Source organism: Dysidea avara, chromosome 10 (assembly GCF_963678975.1).
Source record: "Dysidea avara chromosome 10, odDysAvar1.4, whole genome shotgun sequence".
Lineage (NCBI taxonomy): Eukaryota > Metazoa > Porifera > Demospongiae > Dictyoceratida > Dysideidae > Dysidea > Dysidea avara.
The window spans coordinates 11366720-11383314 of record NC_089281.1 but is presented as its reverse complement, the minus strand read 5'-3'; the positions used below and the strand labels follow the sequence as shown (position 1 = coordinate 11383314).

The following is a 16595-nucleotide window of genomic DNA, read 5'->3' as shown; positions in this document are numbered from 1 at the left end:
TTGTGTGTTGATGAACAAAGTGCTTTCACAACACGTGATACTCTGCAGGTTATATCACTGTTGAACGAAGCACAGTTGTATGACAAGGAAGGAAAATTGAATTGTTTGCACCAAGTATTGATATTGTGGATGTTATAATTTGTGCATATACACCTTGATGTATGTTATGTATAAATTGTGGGGCTCATACATGCAATTAGCATTTGCAATGTTAGATTTTCACTGGTCATTATTGAAGTCCTCAAAAATTTTGTTGGGTAGTGTGATTGTCTAGTATTTGCCAGCTACTTTCACATAACAGCATTTCCACTTTGCATTGCCTTTCTAAGCTAATAGCTACACACAAATATTTTAAAGTGGTTATATGTGTATGGAATTTGTGTGTGTATGTGCACATACATATACAATGTGATACATATTTACTCCTTTTAGGTACAGGAGTTAATCATACACAAGGATCCTTCATTGCTAGACAACTTTATGGATGTTAGTTCTACACATTTTATACCACATGTTGTTATGGTGTTGTTTAGGAAGTGATAGCATTTCAACAAGATGCTTCTGCTGAAGTACGCAAGTGTGTCATTAGCTTCATGGAGGAAGCCTGGTGGGTATTTATGTCACACTGTATTGTATATAGGATTCTAGTTTGATGCCCTGTTAAGGTTTGTGGTCAGTGAAAATGGCAAAGTGATATTTTTGTTAATGTTTCCTTCAGCAAGAATTTTACATTGTTCCACTTTACCTATGGGGACTTGGGGAAGCGGTCTAGATAGTTAGATTTTGGATTTTCCTGCACTGACTCTTAGAACCTGAGTATTACATCAGTGTCCCTAGTCACAACTGCTGATAGCTTGTACACTCATGTGCATGTGTGCTAGTATGTGTTCTCATGTGTGTGAATTACATCTATCAAACAGTATGGTACCCCCAAAATGTTGCCATCAGAAACATCATATACGACAATAAGTTTCTTTACAAAATACATCAAATATAGTATTGAAAACAAGAAAATCCTTATAGTACAAACACTGAATTTTAAAAACCACCGAAACCTGATTTTTTACTTACCTACCTCACTGCCTGGCTACATTCACATGGCTAGAGGCTAAAAGTTGGGGTTCCGATGAATATCTGCCCTCTGTAAGTGTTTACGCTGCCATAAGGGATATCAGACACTCAGTAGTACCTGTAGCTACATGAGAGATTCATCAATGAAACCAGAATATAATGACCACACCTCCAACAATTTAGCTAGTAACTATAACTTTAGCGATTGAGCACAGCATCCCCTTTATGGCCTAACTACATTTATATTATAGCAATTGTGTACGACAGCACATTTAGCTGTACTTATAGTGATTGAACACAATGACCCTGCCTCTTGATAACGATGGAGGGTGTGAATGATCTAGCTGCACTTACAGCAATTGAGCATGGCTACCATGCCCCTTATTGGTCTGGCTACACTTAGAATGAATATCAAAGAAAAACCGTGTGTCAACCATGTCCATTGAAATATCGCGTAGCCCAGGTGCTCACTCAAGATATTCTAACACAGCAGTCACCCTAATGCTATATGTACCATATTTTGTAGAACAGTCACACATGTATATCACTAGTAGTTTTTATTGTGTATTTGTGCCAATATTTTGAGAATTCCAAATTTGGTTAATTTTTTGAAAATAGCACCTATGATTTTCACCACATGCTTTAATACTACCTTCTATAGCAAGAAGGATCCTGGTTCCCTGTCTAAGGTGGTACCCATCCTGCAGTACACCATGTCAGATAATAATGTTAACATCCTCAAGAGAGTATTAACATGTGTTAACCAGTTGTATCGACTGATCCTTGAGGTGAGGATATACAGTACATGTATGCTGTGTCACCAAGAGTTCATTATGTGTATATTATGAACGTCATATTATGAACTCTTGGGTTAGGGAATGAGCGAGTAGCAACTTTTTGAAGGAATGTTTACAATTATTGTGTTGAAATATGAAACCAAAGTTTGGACTCAGTGGAACCAAGAGTACAAATATTATGAACTCTTGGTGGAACCCCTGTATTCTTTGGTAAATGTAAGAGACTCCTATTTTCAGGAGTTTAAATGTGTATATTGGGACCATGGATAAGTTTCAAGATTATTAAGGTGTTCTATTTGAAGGGTACAGTTCCACAGTGTCTACCTACTCACACTCCAACAGATTGCTATATTGAAATGCATGAGGAATTTATTTAGAGCGTTCAAATGTTTTTCGAGGTTTACAGCACAGTACATCTTACAAGATCACAATTCCTTGAATTTGAATTGAAATGAAAATTTTTCTTTGTGCGTGCGTGTGGGTGTGTGTGTGTGTTACTGGAGGAATAATCAGGAATTTACTATTAGTACTTGTTGACTAGATTTATTTGTTGAGTGGGTATGTATATACAAACTTTGGTTATCAAAAACGAGAAACTGTTTAATTGAACGTTAGGGTCGTGCCCCACATATTAACTATTATTTTTTTATTTAGTTTCTACTGACCAGGAAATCAGTTACTGATGAGATGGTGGGCATGTGGGAGGTAGGGATGTTATATACATGTTGTAGTGTTGATATGGGTCAGGTATAGGCACACATCTGTTATAACATGGGGCTGGACAATATGGAAAATTTTCTTCCACAGTTATTGTGGAGCTATTTTCAAGATTATTATACAAATGTCACAATATTGATGCAAACTTACATGAATTATTAAAAGTAAGCTATGCATTTTATTGTGAAGGTGAAAAGTTTGTTTAGCACCAGGAGCTAATAAGAGCCGAAAGGCTCCTGCTAGCACAAGGAGGCTATTAAACTACAGATAGTACCAACCAATATAGAAGCATCATATGGAGAATCATGAGTGACTAGCTAGCAATTTGTAAGCTAGCTAAAGCTTACCTACATAGTGTATGTGAGACGCATACTGGCTATATCCAGCTGCTGTGCTACGCATGTATTGTGTACATTCTAATAAATTAATAGATGGCTATAGCTTTGCATAGGTTGGTTTGTTTCCTAGCAGAAAAACTGATCGACTTCTAAAAAGTGCATTTCTGATATGAACCACGGACACTTTCTTCGTGGTAATCAAGAAACAATTCCAATGTCCAGTATGCTGATTATCACTTTGTGTATAACATGCTATTGGAATCTGCAGTAATTCAGGTGATATCAAATCTGGGTAGGTAAAAACAGTGGACCCGGGGACAAGCAGGGGACCCAGGGACCCACAAGGATCCAACTATTCTTGGGATTTTATACACTTCAATATTTTATACTTGTACTTGGTAAGTACCTCTGCAAGTAGTTTTGCATGGCCAATCCACTTTTTTTCCAGTCATGATGTCTCACACGATGTTTATAATTAGAAATTGTAAGCGCCTTTGAAGAAGTGTCGGAAGCTGACTGCCACTCTCCTGTTATACAATGAGCATACTAGTCTATTATGTTGCCTAGTTACTAAATTTTAGAAACATTGTGCAAACACACCACAGTGTATGGAGTCTGGTTGTCGAGCTGCTAGACTGAAACTTGCTTAGCTAGTAATTACTATTTCCCTGAAATATAGGCAACATACACCCTGTAATAGACTAGTATGCTCATTGTGTAGCCTATAAATGCAGTCAGCTTCAGACACTTTTTCAAATGTGCTTACAATTTCTAATTGGAAACATCGTGTGAGATTCCATGATGGGAGTGGCCATGCAAGACCACTTGTAGAGGAAGCTAGTACAAATATAGAATATTGTGAAGTGTATAAACTTAAGAAGAGTTAGGTCCCCTGGTCCCCTGGTCTACTGTTTTTACCTACCCATCAAATCTGGTTTATTGCTATACAGCAATGCCTATTTATAGTAGTGACTGTGCACAAAGTATCAACAGAGCAATACATTGAAGACTTTGTAGAGAGGACATGGTAGTTGGATGCATCAATGCCCAGTACTGTTTCATTCTATCATGTTAGCACATAAGTAGCAGGATCATCTAGCACAAAATTACTTTTTTAGGATATGTAGTAGCATCCGTATGGTAAATGTACAATACAAGTAGAAAGAATTTTAAGTTGGAGTAGGGTTCAAAGAAAAAAGTGAAATAAGGAATAGCTAAAAAGTGGCACAAGGAAGGTTGCCTATACCTGCAAATATACTATAGTGGCCCTAATTCAGTCTATAACCGTGATTGAATTAGGCATTAAATGTCCACTAGTATATCTGCAGGTATAGGCAACCTTCCTTGTTTAATCACTTTTTAGCTACAGTGTATTCCCTTGTTTTACTACTGTGTTTTCTTTAATCTCTAATCCAACTTAAAAATTGGTTTGTTTACCTTTAGAAATGACAATGTTTTATATCGAGACTACTGTTGACTCCACTCACCTTTTATTTTAGTGACGCTTAAAGCGTGTCCAACCTCCTCTGGGCTGGAGGCATCACTTAGTTATTCTTGTTGAATAGAAAGTTTGAAATTTCCATGGAAACTTTTTGGAAGGGTTTGGGGTTGGTCTGAAGACATTTTTGGGCTTGGCTGAGCTGTGCCTAACTAATGCTACCAAGCTGTCATGAAGGAAAATTGAGGATGGTTTTAGGGTGATAATTTTGGCTGGTCCCTAATACAGTGGAACCTCAGTTGTCCAAACCCCTTGGGACCAGGGGTGGTCCATAAGTCTGAAAAGTCTGTGTCTCTGAAACTGTGTATAAAATAGCATAAAGAACATTTTTAGTATTATAAACTATCCTAATAGAACAGTCACTTCTCTAATAGAGCAGTAATTTCCATAGTTCGGTTGACTGAGAATCCAGATAAGTGGGGTCCGGATAACTGAGGTTCCACTGTATACAGTACGGTAAATATACGGTACTATCATACTGTATGATAAGAATGCTGCTAGTCTTAACATGCTTTAATATACACAGAACTTGTTAGCTCTCATCACATTACGGTAGGATTGGATGGTATACCAGTATGGTAGTAATAACGTCTGCCACACTGGTATCAACACTTATGTGTTTCAATTCCAAGTGGACATGCAGCTTACAGTTACATATTGCCACCATGGTGTACTGAATAATAATACCATACAATTAAAAAGTCACCTAAGCCAAGTTTAGCCACTCCATTGTCAAAAAAAGAAATTGAGTATTGGAGGTAGTGTCTAGCATTGTGGATACATTTATTACAATGAATGGACATGTCCAGAGATATCAAAAATCTGCCATCTGTTTCCTAGAGAGTTTTAAGTATGTTTTGTCTAAAGACAGACTTTATACCTAAATAGGTAAGCTTCCTTGTAGAATGGTTATTTTGGGTCATGTGGGTTTGGTCCATATTTGAAACTCTGCCTGGTATTCTTACTGTTGCTCTGGTCCTATAAGTAACAACTTGTAATGACTCGTCACCATCATAATCCACTCAAGCTGTGTCTTTGAGCTGGCCACACTGCTGTGACTCCATAGACACTGGCAAAAACTCATCAACATTATTTGCACTATTACTGTTTTCCCACTGTGATCTAAGTCTGTCTTAAGGAGACAGCAATAAGATGTGAAATTTGATTTATTCATACTATCAAGCTTGGAAAAAAAATTCTTCAGCTCATGTGACAATTTTAAAGCGACGTCATCTAATCCCACAATGACTCCATCTGAATGCTTGTATAAAACACCCCTAAGTCAATTAAAGATCACACCCTTGGATCTTTATGTTTTAAAACACTGGACTTCGCCTGTGATTTAACATCCACAATGATCCTCATGCTAAGTCTAACCTATACTCCTAAAGAATACTCTTTAGTTTTCAGTGTAGAATGCTTGGTTTGTACTGCTGAGGTAACCCAGTACCTTTCATTCCAGTTCTTTATTCAGCTGTTATAATAAGTAACTCATTCAGCATAGAGGACTTTCTTCAGTTGTCCACAATCACAAAAGTTTTATTTTCTCACATCTATGTGAGCCATTGATTTTTGTCTCTAAAAACGTGACATATAGCAGCTGCTGGTAACTGAAAATGACATAACTGGATACCTTCCATTGATAAGTAGAAAACAACCAAAATTTGTATGTAGTTTCTAAGTCATAACTAACTAATGATATTTTGCATCATGAACTAGTTTTATGTCACAGCTAGTTACCCCTGCATCCCTACTAGGTGACATTCTCCATTCAGTAGAAGACTATGACCAGGAGTATGAGTATTGCAGTAACATTCCAAAAAACTCGAAAGACCATGTCTCTGAGGGCTGGGCTCATGGTAATCTTGGCAATACCCTGTTTCCCTTATTAGCTATCCATATGTTTCTTGTGACTTAAATGGTTTGCTATTCAGAAAAATAGTGGCCACCTGGACTCGTGGACTGAGCTGGAAATAGCTTTTAAACAATATTCCAGGCATTATCCATCTTTTACAACACTGGAGACACCACTATCGAGCTACAACTGTTGGTACTGCTCTTCCTTACAAGTCATATGACACTAGTGCATGCACTAATTAATTAGAATACACTTACGACACACATGTACTTGCAGTGATAGAGCGTGATAGAGGCTATTTTTGTATCGTAGATGTATTCTTTTGTTATTTCAGTTCTTAACACTAGCTAGCGTTAGGGCTGTAGTGATGAGCTAGTTTATTTGCTAGCCCCATCACCTCGCCTGGTGGTGCCACCTAGCTAGCTACCTGCTAAGAATAATTACTGGCTCATCTCTACAGCTATAACACTAGCTAGTGCTAAAGCAACAAAGGAAAACATCTACGCTATATCAATAGCCTATCACGCTATATCACTGCTAATATACATGTATCGTAAGTGTATTCTAATTAATTAGTGCACATGCTAGTTTCATGACTTGTGAGGAAGAGCAGTACCAGCAGTTGTAACTCAATAGTGGTGTCTCCAGTATTGCAAAAGATGGATAATGCCTGGATTATTGTTTAAAAGCTGTTTCCAGCTCAGTCCGTGAGTCCAGTCCATGAAATAAAGTAGGCCATATTGACTAGCAATGCTACTATCACAGTGATTTCTCTCACATGCACACCCAGCCCCCATTCCTGAGTCAAATGGTCTTTCTTTCTCAACAAGCTACCACAAAGCTATATAGCTAACAGGCTGGTATTCGATGTTCAGTGTTGGGAGTAACGCGCTACTTATGCAACGCGTTACGTAATATTATTACTTTTGTGGTAACAAAGTAATATAACGAAATACGCTATAAAAACAGGTAATATAACTCAAGTTACTCTACTTGCAAATGTAACATGTTACCTAAGTAATATAGTTACTGTAACGAATCTAATATTACGTAATATTATTACTAAAAGTAACGAAGTTACTAATCTCGTTAGTAACCCACTGAGTAACGCCTAGCCACAACAAAGTAATGAAGCCTACTAAATGAGGCTTATTCACCAGCTTCTTACTTATATCAAGACTTGCACATTGTCCAACAACGCAATCATGTCACGTGATAAGGTGGTAGTTTCACACGTGACAGCTTAAGGCTATGGACACAAAGTAATATAATATGTAATATTATTACAGTTACTTTATTTTATGGGTAATATGTAACTGTAACTAAATAGTTCAGCTGCAAGTGATATGTAATATGTAACTAGTTACTTTTAAAAAGTAACTTGCCCAACGCTGTCAATGTTGTTCTACTACACACACTAAGTTTCCTTCTGTGCAGTAGAACACTTAACCAATCTGCCAATTATGAGATCAATCCTCTAGCAGTGGGCAGAGCTGTTTCTAACTTATTTCTAACTTAGGAGATGCCTGGAAGCTTGCAGAAGGTAAAGAACATTGTGAAAGTACCATAGGACATACTGTGTATTGGAGTGAACTGCAATGGCTAGGGCAGGGCCTGTGGCAACATTGGTAGTATTTGTATGTTGTTGAAAGAACCAGTCAAAGCCATCAACTTCTACACATTGTATCTATCAATACAGGCTACATTTCAGATTGTTAATTTCTCTGTCAGGTTGTGGTAACAATCTAAAATTCCTCTGGCACAACTGACAGAGGAATTTCAGATTGTTACCACAACCTGACAGAGAAATTAACAATCTGAAATGTAGCCTGTATTGATAGATACAATGTGTAGACAGTGACGTAGCCAGACTTTTCGCCATGCCTGGGCAATGGGTGGGCAAGCCATTTCCTATGTAACACACGTACAAATGCCCATCTTCATATGGACATCAATATAACATTTTAAAATGCATTATGTATCATCCTACACTACTGTATGCAAGATGACTAATATCAACCTAATAGAAGCGAACGCCTAGCTAGCAATTGGCCTTCTAACATATTACATACATCTAGCTACATGTGTCTTAATACCAGACTACAAAGATTCTTGAATTAAAGCACGAGGCGCTCTATCACGTGATGACTATGCTCTGCCACTACAGTTGTTAGCCTAGAAAAGTGGAAACAAAAAGAAAAGAATTGCTGACTGAACAAGTACTCCATACCGTTTGAACTGAGCAGTATCCACACGGATAGATGGGTGCTAATTTCACAAATACCTCTAGACTCCTTTGCCTCCCGAGTTTTGACCACACCAATAGCTACCGTGATCACTTAATCCAAATGTAAACCGTCCAGCCCACTATAGTGAAACCAATTCTTTGTCCTTCACTCCTTGCCACAATGCTGCGCGGTTTTTGTAATCACGTGAACTTGCTTCTATTTATTGCCTCTATTTGTGCACAATCAAGTTACTCGTAGGGAAAATCCCTTGGATAACCCCATCTCTGTTTAGCCAAAAAGAAGGAAACCATCGGCGAAAATGGCACGGTGAGTGTTGTATAAGTTGTGCTATACTTATTCTTGTACAGTGACTAGTTAAGTAACTTTAGCAAAATCTCGAGCTATCCAGCCCACGTCTTTATAATTACTCTGGGGGCTGGTGGTGGGGCAGGGAAGTCTGATGCCCGGGCAATGCCCTGGCTTGCCCGGGTTTGGCTATGCCACTGTGTGTAGAGGTTGATGGCTTTGACTGGTTCTTTCAACAACATACAAATACTACCAATGTTGCCACAGTCCCTGCCCTAGCCATTGCAGTTCACTCCAATATACAGTATGTCCTATGGTACTTTCACAATGTTCTTTACTACACAGTCTTGCATCACAGGTCCCTAGTGGGATAGCATTCACAGAATAGTATCACACTACATACAGGGCTCACGTTCGACAATCAGCCAATTTCTGGTCAATATTGTGTAATGACTGGTTAATTTTATTTTTATTTTTATCTTATCCGGACATTGTGGCTGGATAAATCAGACAGAATGTTACATTACTGCTGGAGAGCAGCCTTACAAAGGCAGCAATATTTAATTAAGCTGTTTGTTTATGTGTGGCCACAAGCTTTACCTCAAGCCAAAACAGTGATATTTGAACAGTGATATTTGAACAGTGATATTTGAACAGTGATATTTGAACACCGTACTTGTCAGCTATATATGACTGTGCAAAATGTATTTAAAACCATGTCATCCAGTGTTACCTTTGACTTGTGGGATGCATGAAGTTTCATTTAATAGCTAAGACTGTTGTATTGGACTAGAAACAGTGTTTTATGACATGGTTACATTACTTTTGGCATGACTACATCTTCAGCACTGAAAGCTTAACACTAGGTACCAGTACATTTTTATGTTTTGACAGGACAAAATCTGTGTTGTACTGGCAGTTTGACAGTATACTCAAGAAAATTACCGGGAGCCCTGACATAGCAATACTTATGTGTGTTGTGTGTGCGACAACAGTCCTACATGCAATATAGTTATGTATTAGTCATAAAACTGGTAAGGTATATCTTCTATGATGATCTTGTTGAAGGTGTTTTCACCAGTGATATCCCATGTACAATAGTTGTTGGTAACTTCACACCAATATAACCAATAGACAGTTCAGACTTGTCCTCTGACTTTGTTGTCTGTTGTTGTGGAGTAATCATCACTTGTTGTTTAGTTTCTTCATCAACTGGTGATTTTACACCAATCTTACAGAGTTGTGATCTTTCCTCTACTACCTGGTGATGTCTACTAACTACTAATTCTTGTTTGATGTCTTCATCATTAGACAATGTTACACTAATCCTACTGATATACAACTCTGTTTTGTCCTCTCTTGTTTGTTGCTGTTGTGGAGTAATTACAACATCTTGTGGCTCATCTCCCATTTTGTGTTATTAATAAAATGGTGCTAATCTGCTGTAATAATGTGATTTTTTTCTAAAAACACAATAGCTTTGCTTATATCATACTATTTTTCTAGTCACATTACATACTTGATACCTGATTGAATCCTGTTCAGCTGCTTTTTGATAAGTTTTGCTTAATATACTTTCAATTGCACATTGATAGTAAATAAGATTGATCTACTGCAGGCAGCTTTTATTTGCAGAAATTCTTACCTTATCATAACATCAAGGTTAATAGTGGTTGAGTAGGCGGCTCTTATTTCCAGAAATTCCTAGCATCAATCTACCCACATAAAGTTTTGTGGTTTATCATGACATAAAGTTTTGTGGTTTATCATGACAGTCTAATCACACAACAAGGGGAATATATCATAACAGAATATATCACAAGGGGAATATATCATAACAGAATATATCACAAGGGGAATATATCATAACAGAATATATCACAACAAGGGGAATATATTATGTACAGTTCTGCTAAAGCACTACGCCTATTTCAATATTTTGGGATAATTATAACACAGAACTTAACATGGGAGAGCCACTACAAATTAATATCAGGCAAGGCCTATGAAACACTTGAAATGATTTAACATTCCATAATAATTGATGCAAATACTGTCAGCTCATGGTGAATACAAGATGCTAAATGCAGTAGTGTTAGCAATGTAGGCGTATGCACTTACAAGGTTTTAAAGCTGGCTGTCAATGTGTGTCTTCATAGCAGCCAAATCATCATCATTATATCAATCCCAAACCTTAAGCATATGTTTTCCTGTCAGCTGCATTGACATATTCATCATTTATGATTTACTGACAAGAAACCAAATACATTCACTAGGAAGTGGCTAACAGAGCTTCAGTAAAATGAAAACCATCACCTTGTCACTGGGCAAAAAATACCCTAAATGGTAATAAAATCAACAGAATCATAACAAACACTAACATTTCATTGGTCTGGAAATAAAACAACAGACACATGCTAAACATTCATTTGTACTAAACATTCGTGCTGCGTTTTCAAGAACCAACCCTGTATCTCAGTCACTGGAACAAGATACCTGAAAAGTTGACACTGCAACAGAAATCTTAGCTATGTTAGTCTACTATACATATTTGTGAAATCATGGGCTTTAACCAGTTAGGTTAAGTTCATAGTTTTGATTGATATTTAATAATACTTAAATACTTATGTTTCAGCACTCAATTATGCCAGCCACTACTCCAGACTCTATACAAAACGATGTAGAACAGGCTGAGGTGGCATCATTTGGTGCACTAATGCTGATCTATTGTTCAGGTCTCCTTGTAGAATTACACTAGTGTTGAGCAGGTGTGAGTAAAGCCTGTTACAAGTCCTGATACAGTGACCGCTACTCATCCTGTACAGGAGACACAGTCAGATAGAGACTCCAGTGCTAGGAGTGCCAGTTAATGTGAGGAGCAGTCAGTGCCTATTTCAGCAATGCCACAACCAGTGACTAGGACACTTGACTACACGACTAGTGAAGAAACCAACAGATTGAAAGAAATTTTGTCATTTTATGAAACCACTAGAGCTGACCTACTTGAAGCAATTGAGGTCCATAAACAAAGTGAACAAGATGTTAAACATTCTTATGAAGGATTAAGCCTTTCTTTGTCATTTGAGATCTTTTTACAACCACTTGTAGAACTTGGGAGTCTCTCTCATATATCAGAGCTGGGAGTAATGGACATGGTTAACACAGAACCATAAGAGTTTAATCAAGCTTTAGAGTAAGCTGAACAAGCTAGGGTAAGAGCTCTTGGTGATACGTTTCCAACTGCTGCTGCTCCAACCAACTTTACCCACAGCTAAGGAACACCAAACTACTGTTGGGCGATACAATGTGCGTATCGATGTTGCTATTACTCGAGTTGGACTATCGGCAATATTGACACATTTAGTGTCGATAGTAACAATAAATGAAGTTTTACGATCAATTTGTTAACAAATGACATTTTACAATAACGATAATAATCATCATCATTGCTTTAATGCTTGTAATAGCATACCTGAATCAAGCTAATAAGATTGCTTTCGAATAAAATGCATGCACAAAGCATATAACAACATGGCGGATAACGAGGACGATGATATACAGTTAAGTGATGAAGAGTCTAGTGAAGAAAAAGAACTAAGCAGAGATTCCAGAGAACAGGCAGGAAAAAGAATTTACAGCCACTACGAAACAATACTAGCATTGTATGGAAGTATTTCGGATTTTTAGTGGGCCACAAGATGGGAGCCAAATAAGCAATAGTGGACAGAGGTATACTGCAACAAGTGTTACGCACGTTTGAAATATACTGGAGGTACTAGTAACTTAAGGTATCATCTCGAGAAGCATCATTTGACTGAGCCATGTCAGAACAAGCCACTGAAGCTAGTAACAGTGGATATTCTTCAACCCTAAGCGTAGTAAAGCTTCCGAGCTGAATTCTGAATAAACAATTTCAAGCAGTTTTCTGAAGATGACACCACTACCTCAAACCTTGGAAAGGTACAAGAAGTTGACTAAAGCAGTATGTTACTTTTTTTGCAAAGACCAGCAGCCATTCGATACAGTAAATGACATTATGAAGCAACTTTCCAATGACAGATGGATGATGCAGATTTCTATTGCATCACGACAGATATGTGGTCATCTCTAGCCAAGCAAAGTTACCATTTATTACCTGACAGATTCCTTTGACATGAGGTCCCGCTTACTTGAAACAAAAGAATTTCTTGAGGTGATATGATTGCCGAATCATTGCAATGCAACAAATTCTAATGGAATGATAGTTTGATCCCAATAGGTTGCTGGCTGCAACTACAGATAATGGCTCCAACATTGCTCTTGCTTTGAGAAAGCTAGGTTAAACTCGCATTAGTTGTTTTTGCCACAAGGTGGAATTCAAGCTACTACATGATTCAACAAGCAACAGCCATTATCTCCAGCACTTTTACAACTACGAAGAGGAGATCTTATTCCACCCAATGCTGAAATTAGCACAATGAATAAATTTGTGGAGATATAATGGAACTGTTTTGTCAATATAACAGAGTGAATTGGTGGAGAAAAATGGTTGACAATTTCGTCTGTTCGCCCTTTAATACTGAAAATCACATCATGTTTTTTTACAGATATCTGATCATGATCACAGCATAGTCAAGGAAATGAAAGAAGTTGTGCTAAACAAAATTGACCAGTACTATGGTGAAGGCTGTGATTTAGGAAAGCTTGACAAAGCCGTGTTGTTGCACCCTAGATTCAAGAATGTTTAACTTGTATCATCTTACCTGAATTAGTTGAAGTTGCTTCCAATTGTAGTGTATAGTAGGGACCACAAAGGAGTAGGCATGGTCCACGAAATAACATCACCCAAAAACCAGCTTCAATTTCCCTGACGACGATGAGGCAGTATTGGTTAGGTAAAACTAAGCCCAAACAAGCTTTCAGATTGACCCGAAACGCTTTCACAAAGCTGCTACGGAATTTTAAAAATACTTTATTTAACAGAATTTTCTATTGACTGACTGCCTGACTGACTGATGCCTCCAGACAAGTGTAACTCGATAATGGCTAAGGCTACAGGCTTGATTTTTTCACTGTTCAAAGTCGCTTTGGCCCGAGAGGTGCCTTTTGACATACCGCAGTATGTACAATGCATTCTTCATGGACTTACCAGTGTCCTCCTTTGTGTCCCATTCATCTTTGGTGACAGCCAAAAGTGTTGATTTGGCGATAGCACATGATGGCTTCCCTTCGTAGCGGAAATCATCCGTATTTGTCGTAGTGGCTATTTTGATAGCAGAGGTGCTTTTCATACAGTTCTTGATTCACACTGCTGTGTAACGGGTTGAAAATAGCCGACAACGAAGCATAATGGATACTTCACTTTTCAGATGATACAACTGGGGCACGCGGCACCATTTCTTTCTTTCGGTATGCGTGGATTGCAGAAGTGCTTTTCGAACAGTTCTTGATTCGAAATGCTGCGTAATGGGTTGGACATAGCTGACAACGAAGCGTAGTGGATACTTCACTTTTCAGACGATAATTGGGGTGCGCAGTGCCATTTCAGATGCAGTATGCGTGGGTTCACCAGTCATAATAATTTATTTACAAAAAAAAGTTAACAAACAAATACACAGAAAAGTTTGGAATTTTCAACTAGAGTAGAGACCATAACACATCGATAAAAAGTACTGAAACAAGCTGGAGTAGTGCACGATATTAAATCACAGTAAAACAATAAGAAGCGTTATATCCCTACTGCGCATTTCCATTATGGTATCTTGAGTGCAGTAGGGATATAGCACTTCTTATTGTTTTACTGTGATTTAATATCGTGCACTACTCCAGCTTGTTTCAGTACTTTTTATCGATGTGTTATGGTCCCTACTCTAGTTGAGAATTCCTGTGTACTTGTATATCTGTGCCATCAGAAAGTCATTCCACTGCCAAAAGTGCCAGTAAGTCTCCAGCTCCTAAACGAGTTGATAAAAATTATTTTGAGTATGTGTGTGTGTGTGTGTTGTGTGTGTGGCAGTATTATAAACTGATAGGGTATATCTTTTATGATCTTGTTGAAGGTGTGTTCACCAGTGATATTCCAGGTACAATAGTTGTTGGTAACTTCACACCAATATAACCGATAGACAGTTCAGACTTGTCCTCTGACTTTGTTGTCTGTTGCTGTGGAGTAATCATCACTTGTTGTTTAGTTTCTTCATCAACTGGTGATTTTACACCAATCTTACAGAGTTGTGATCTTTCTTCTACTACCTGGTGATGTCTACTAACTACTAATTCTTGTTTGATATCTTCATCATTAGATAGTGTTACACTAATCCTACTGATATACAACTCTGTTTTGTCCTCTCTTGTTTGCTGCTGTTACTACACCTTGTGGCTGATCTCCCATTTTGAGTTATTTGGTGCTAGTAATATATCCAGTAGTACATTTATGATTATTGTCCTCATTAACAAGGTGGGTACATATTAAATATTGAGGTGATTTATTTGTAGCATTGCTTGTATGTACGTAGCCTAACTTTTTGCTAGTCCATAAATGAAAAAGGTGATTGTGTATAGATTTGGAGTAAGTATAATTTGTGAAGTTGGTGAGTAAATGAAGGCTATATCATTTTCAATGATTCATGGTAGGCTTGCTAAGTTAGTCTCTTGGGATAGCCAACAAGGCATTAAGATTCACAAGTAATCCTTAATATTGTCTACTAGTGTTACATAGTTGTTTCTAACTTTATCCTCATAGTGGGTAACCAAGCAAGAGTGTTCTTCCCATTCTGCACCACTGAATATATTAATATACCTCACGAATAGTGGATTAGCAACTGCGTGTCTTACTACTTTTTGCATGCAGACACTCATAACTCTTATTATTGCAGTGGTTATGAACACTATGACAGTGTGTTAGTGCTTGTGAATATGTTTCTTGGTTTCATGGTGAAGTGAGTGCATTCTTAGTAATTTAGCAGTGTGGTAACAATGTTGTAGCCAATTGTCACTTGTTTGTACAACTTTTAATCCACACCTCTAATTTGGTATTGGCATACACTGTAATTGAGGTAACCTGCAAAGCTGCTTCAAATTATATCACTGAAGTAAATGCAATGTCATTCTCCATAAACCAAAATATACACTAAAGTTTATACAATGATTTGTACGTGGCTTGGTAAAATCTATTCTGGACTGCTATCTTTTGCTACTTACTTTGGTTACAAGTGTAGAACTGCTCTTGGTAATAATCTCAACTTTAATTTTCCTTATTTACTAGACTGCTCCAGTCTTGCTAAATGTGTATCATGGTCAGCAGTGCTTCATCTTGATTAGTTTGTTCTTTATCACCTTGAATATCAGTTAAGGCATCAAGAGGCAGTAGCAGATCTAGAAGGGTTTTGGTAGTTTCGACAGAAACCCCTTTTCAGAATTTCACTTTTTAAGGCTGAGTATGCCATTCTTCTGTTGTAAATAGTCCTTTATCATAACAGGAACATTTAACTTATAGAATGTCTTCTTTTTCACCTTTAAGGCCAACTAGATCAAAAGCACAGCAACTGATCTCACTCTATAATTTTTTTTTTCAGGCACTTGTTGCTGCGAAAGCTTAAAAGTGACCCTGATGCATTAAAGCAAGGAAAAACCATTGTCTTTCTTTGATAAAAGAGCAAGTAAGGATGTTTATATGGTAGCACAATGGGTAGCTATATAACTATACTAACGTTTAGACTCTATACTAATGCAATGGCTTTATGGATAAATACCCAGAAGCCTCCTTTCAAAAATCCTAGATCCACCACTGAGAGGACAGAAAAG

The 16595-nt window shown here is 37.6% G+C and overlaps 1 protein-coding gene across 3 annotated transcripts in view; it reads left to right on the top strand.

The window, feature by feature from the left end:
* LOC136268408 (symplekin-like) overlaps nt 1-16595 on the top strand; it is a 31961-nt gene that overhangs the window by 147 nt on the left and 15219 nt on the right. For 2 of the 3 annotated variants that reach the window (XM_066063741.1, XM_066063742.1), the window contains exons 2-6: nt 49-114; nt 433-486; nt 534-607; nt 1733-1859; nt 2523-2573. In XM_066063741.1, the coding sequence (XP_065919813.1) occupies nt 49-114; nt 433-486; nt 534-607; nt 1733-1859; nt 2523-2573 (372 nt within the window). Of the gene's footprint in view, nt 1-48; nt 160-432; nt 487-533; nt 608-1732; nt 1860-2522; nt 2574-16595 lie in introns of those variants that run through there. The other variant, XM_066063743.1, reaches the window with a different exon arrangement.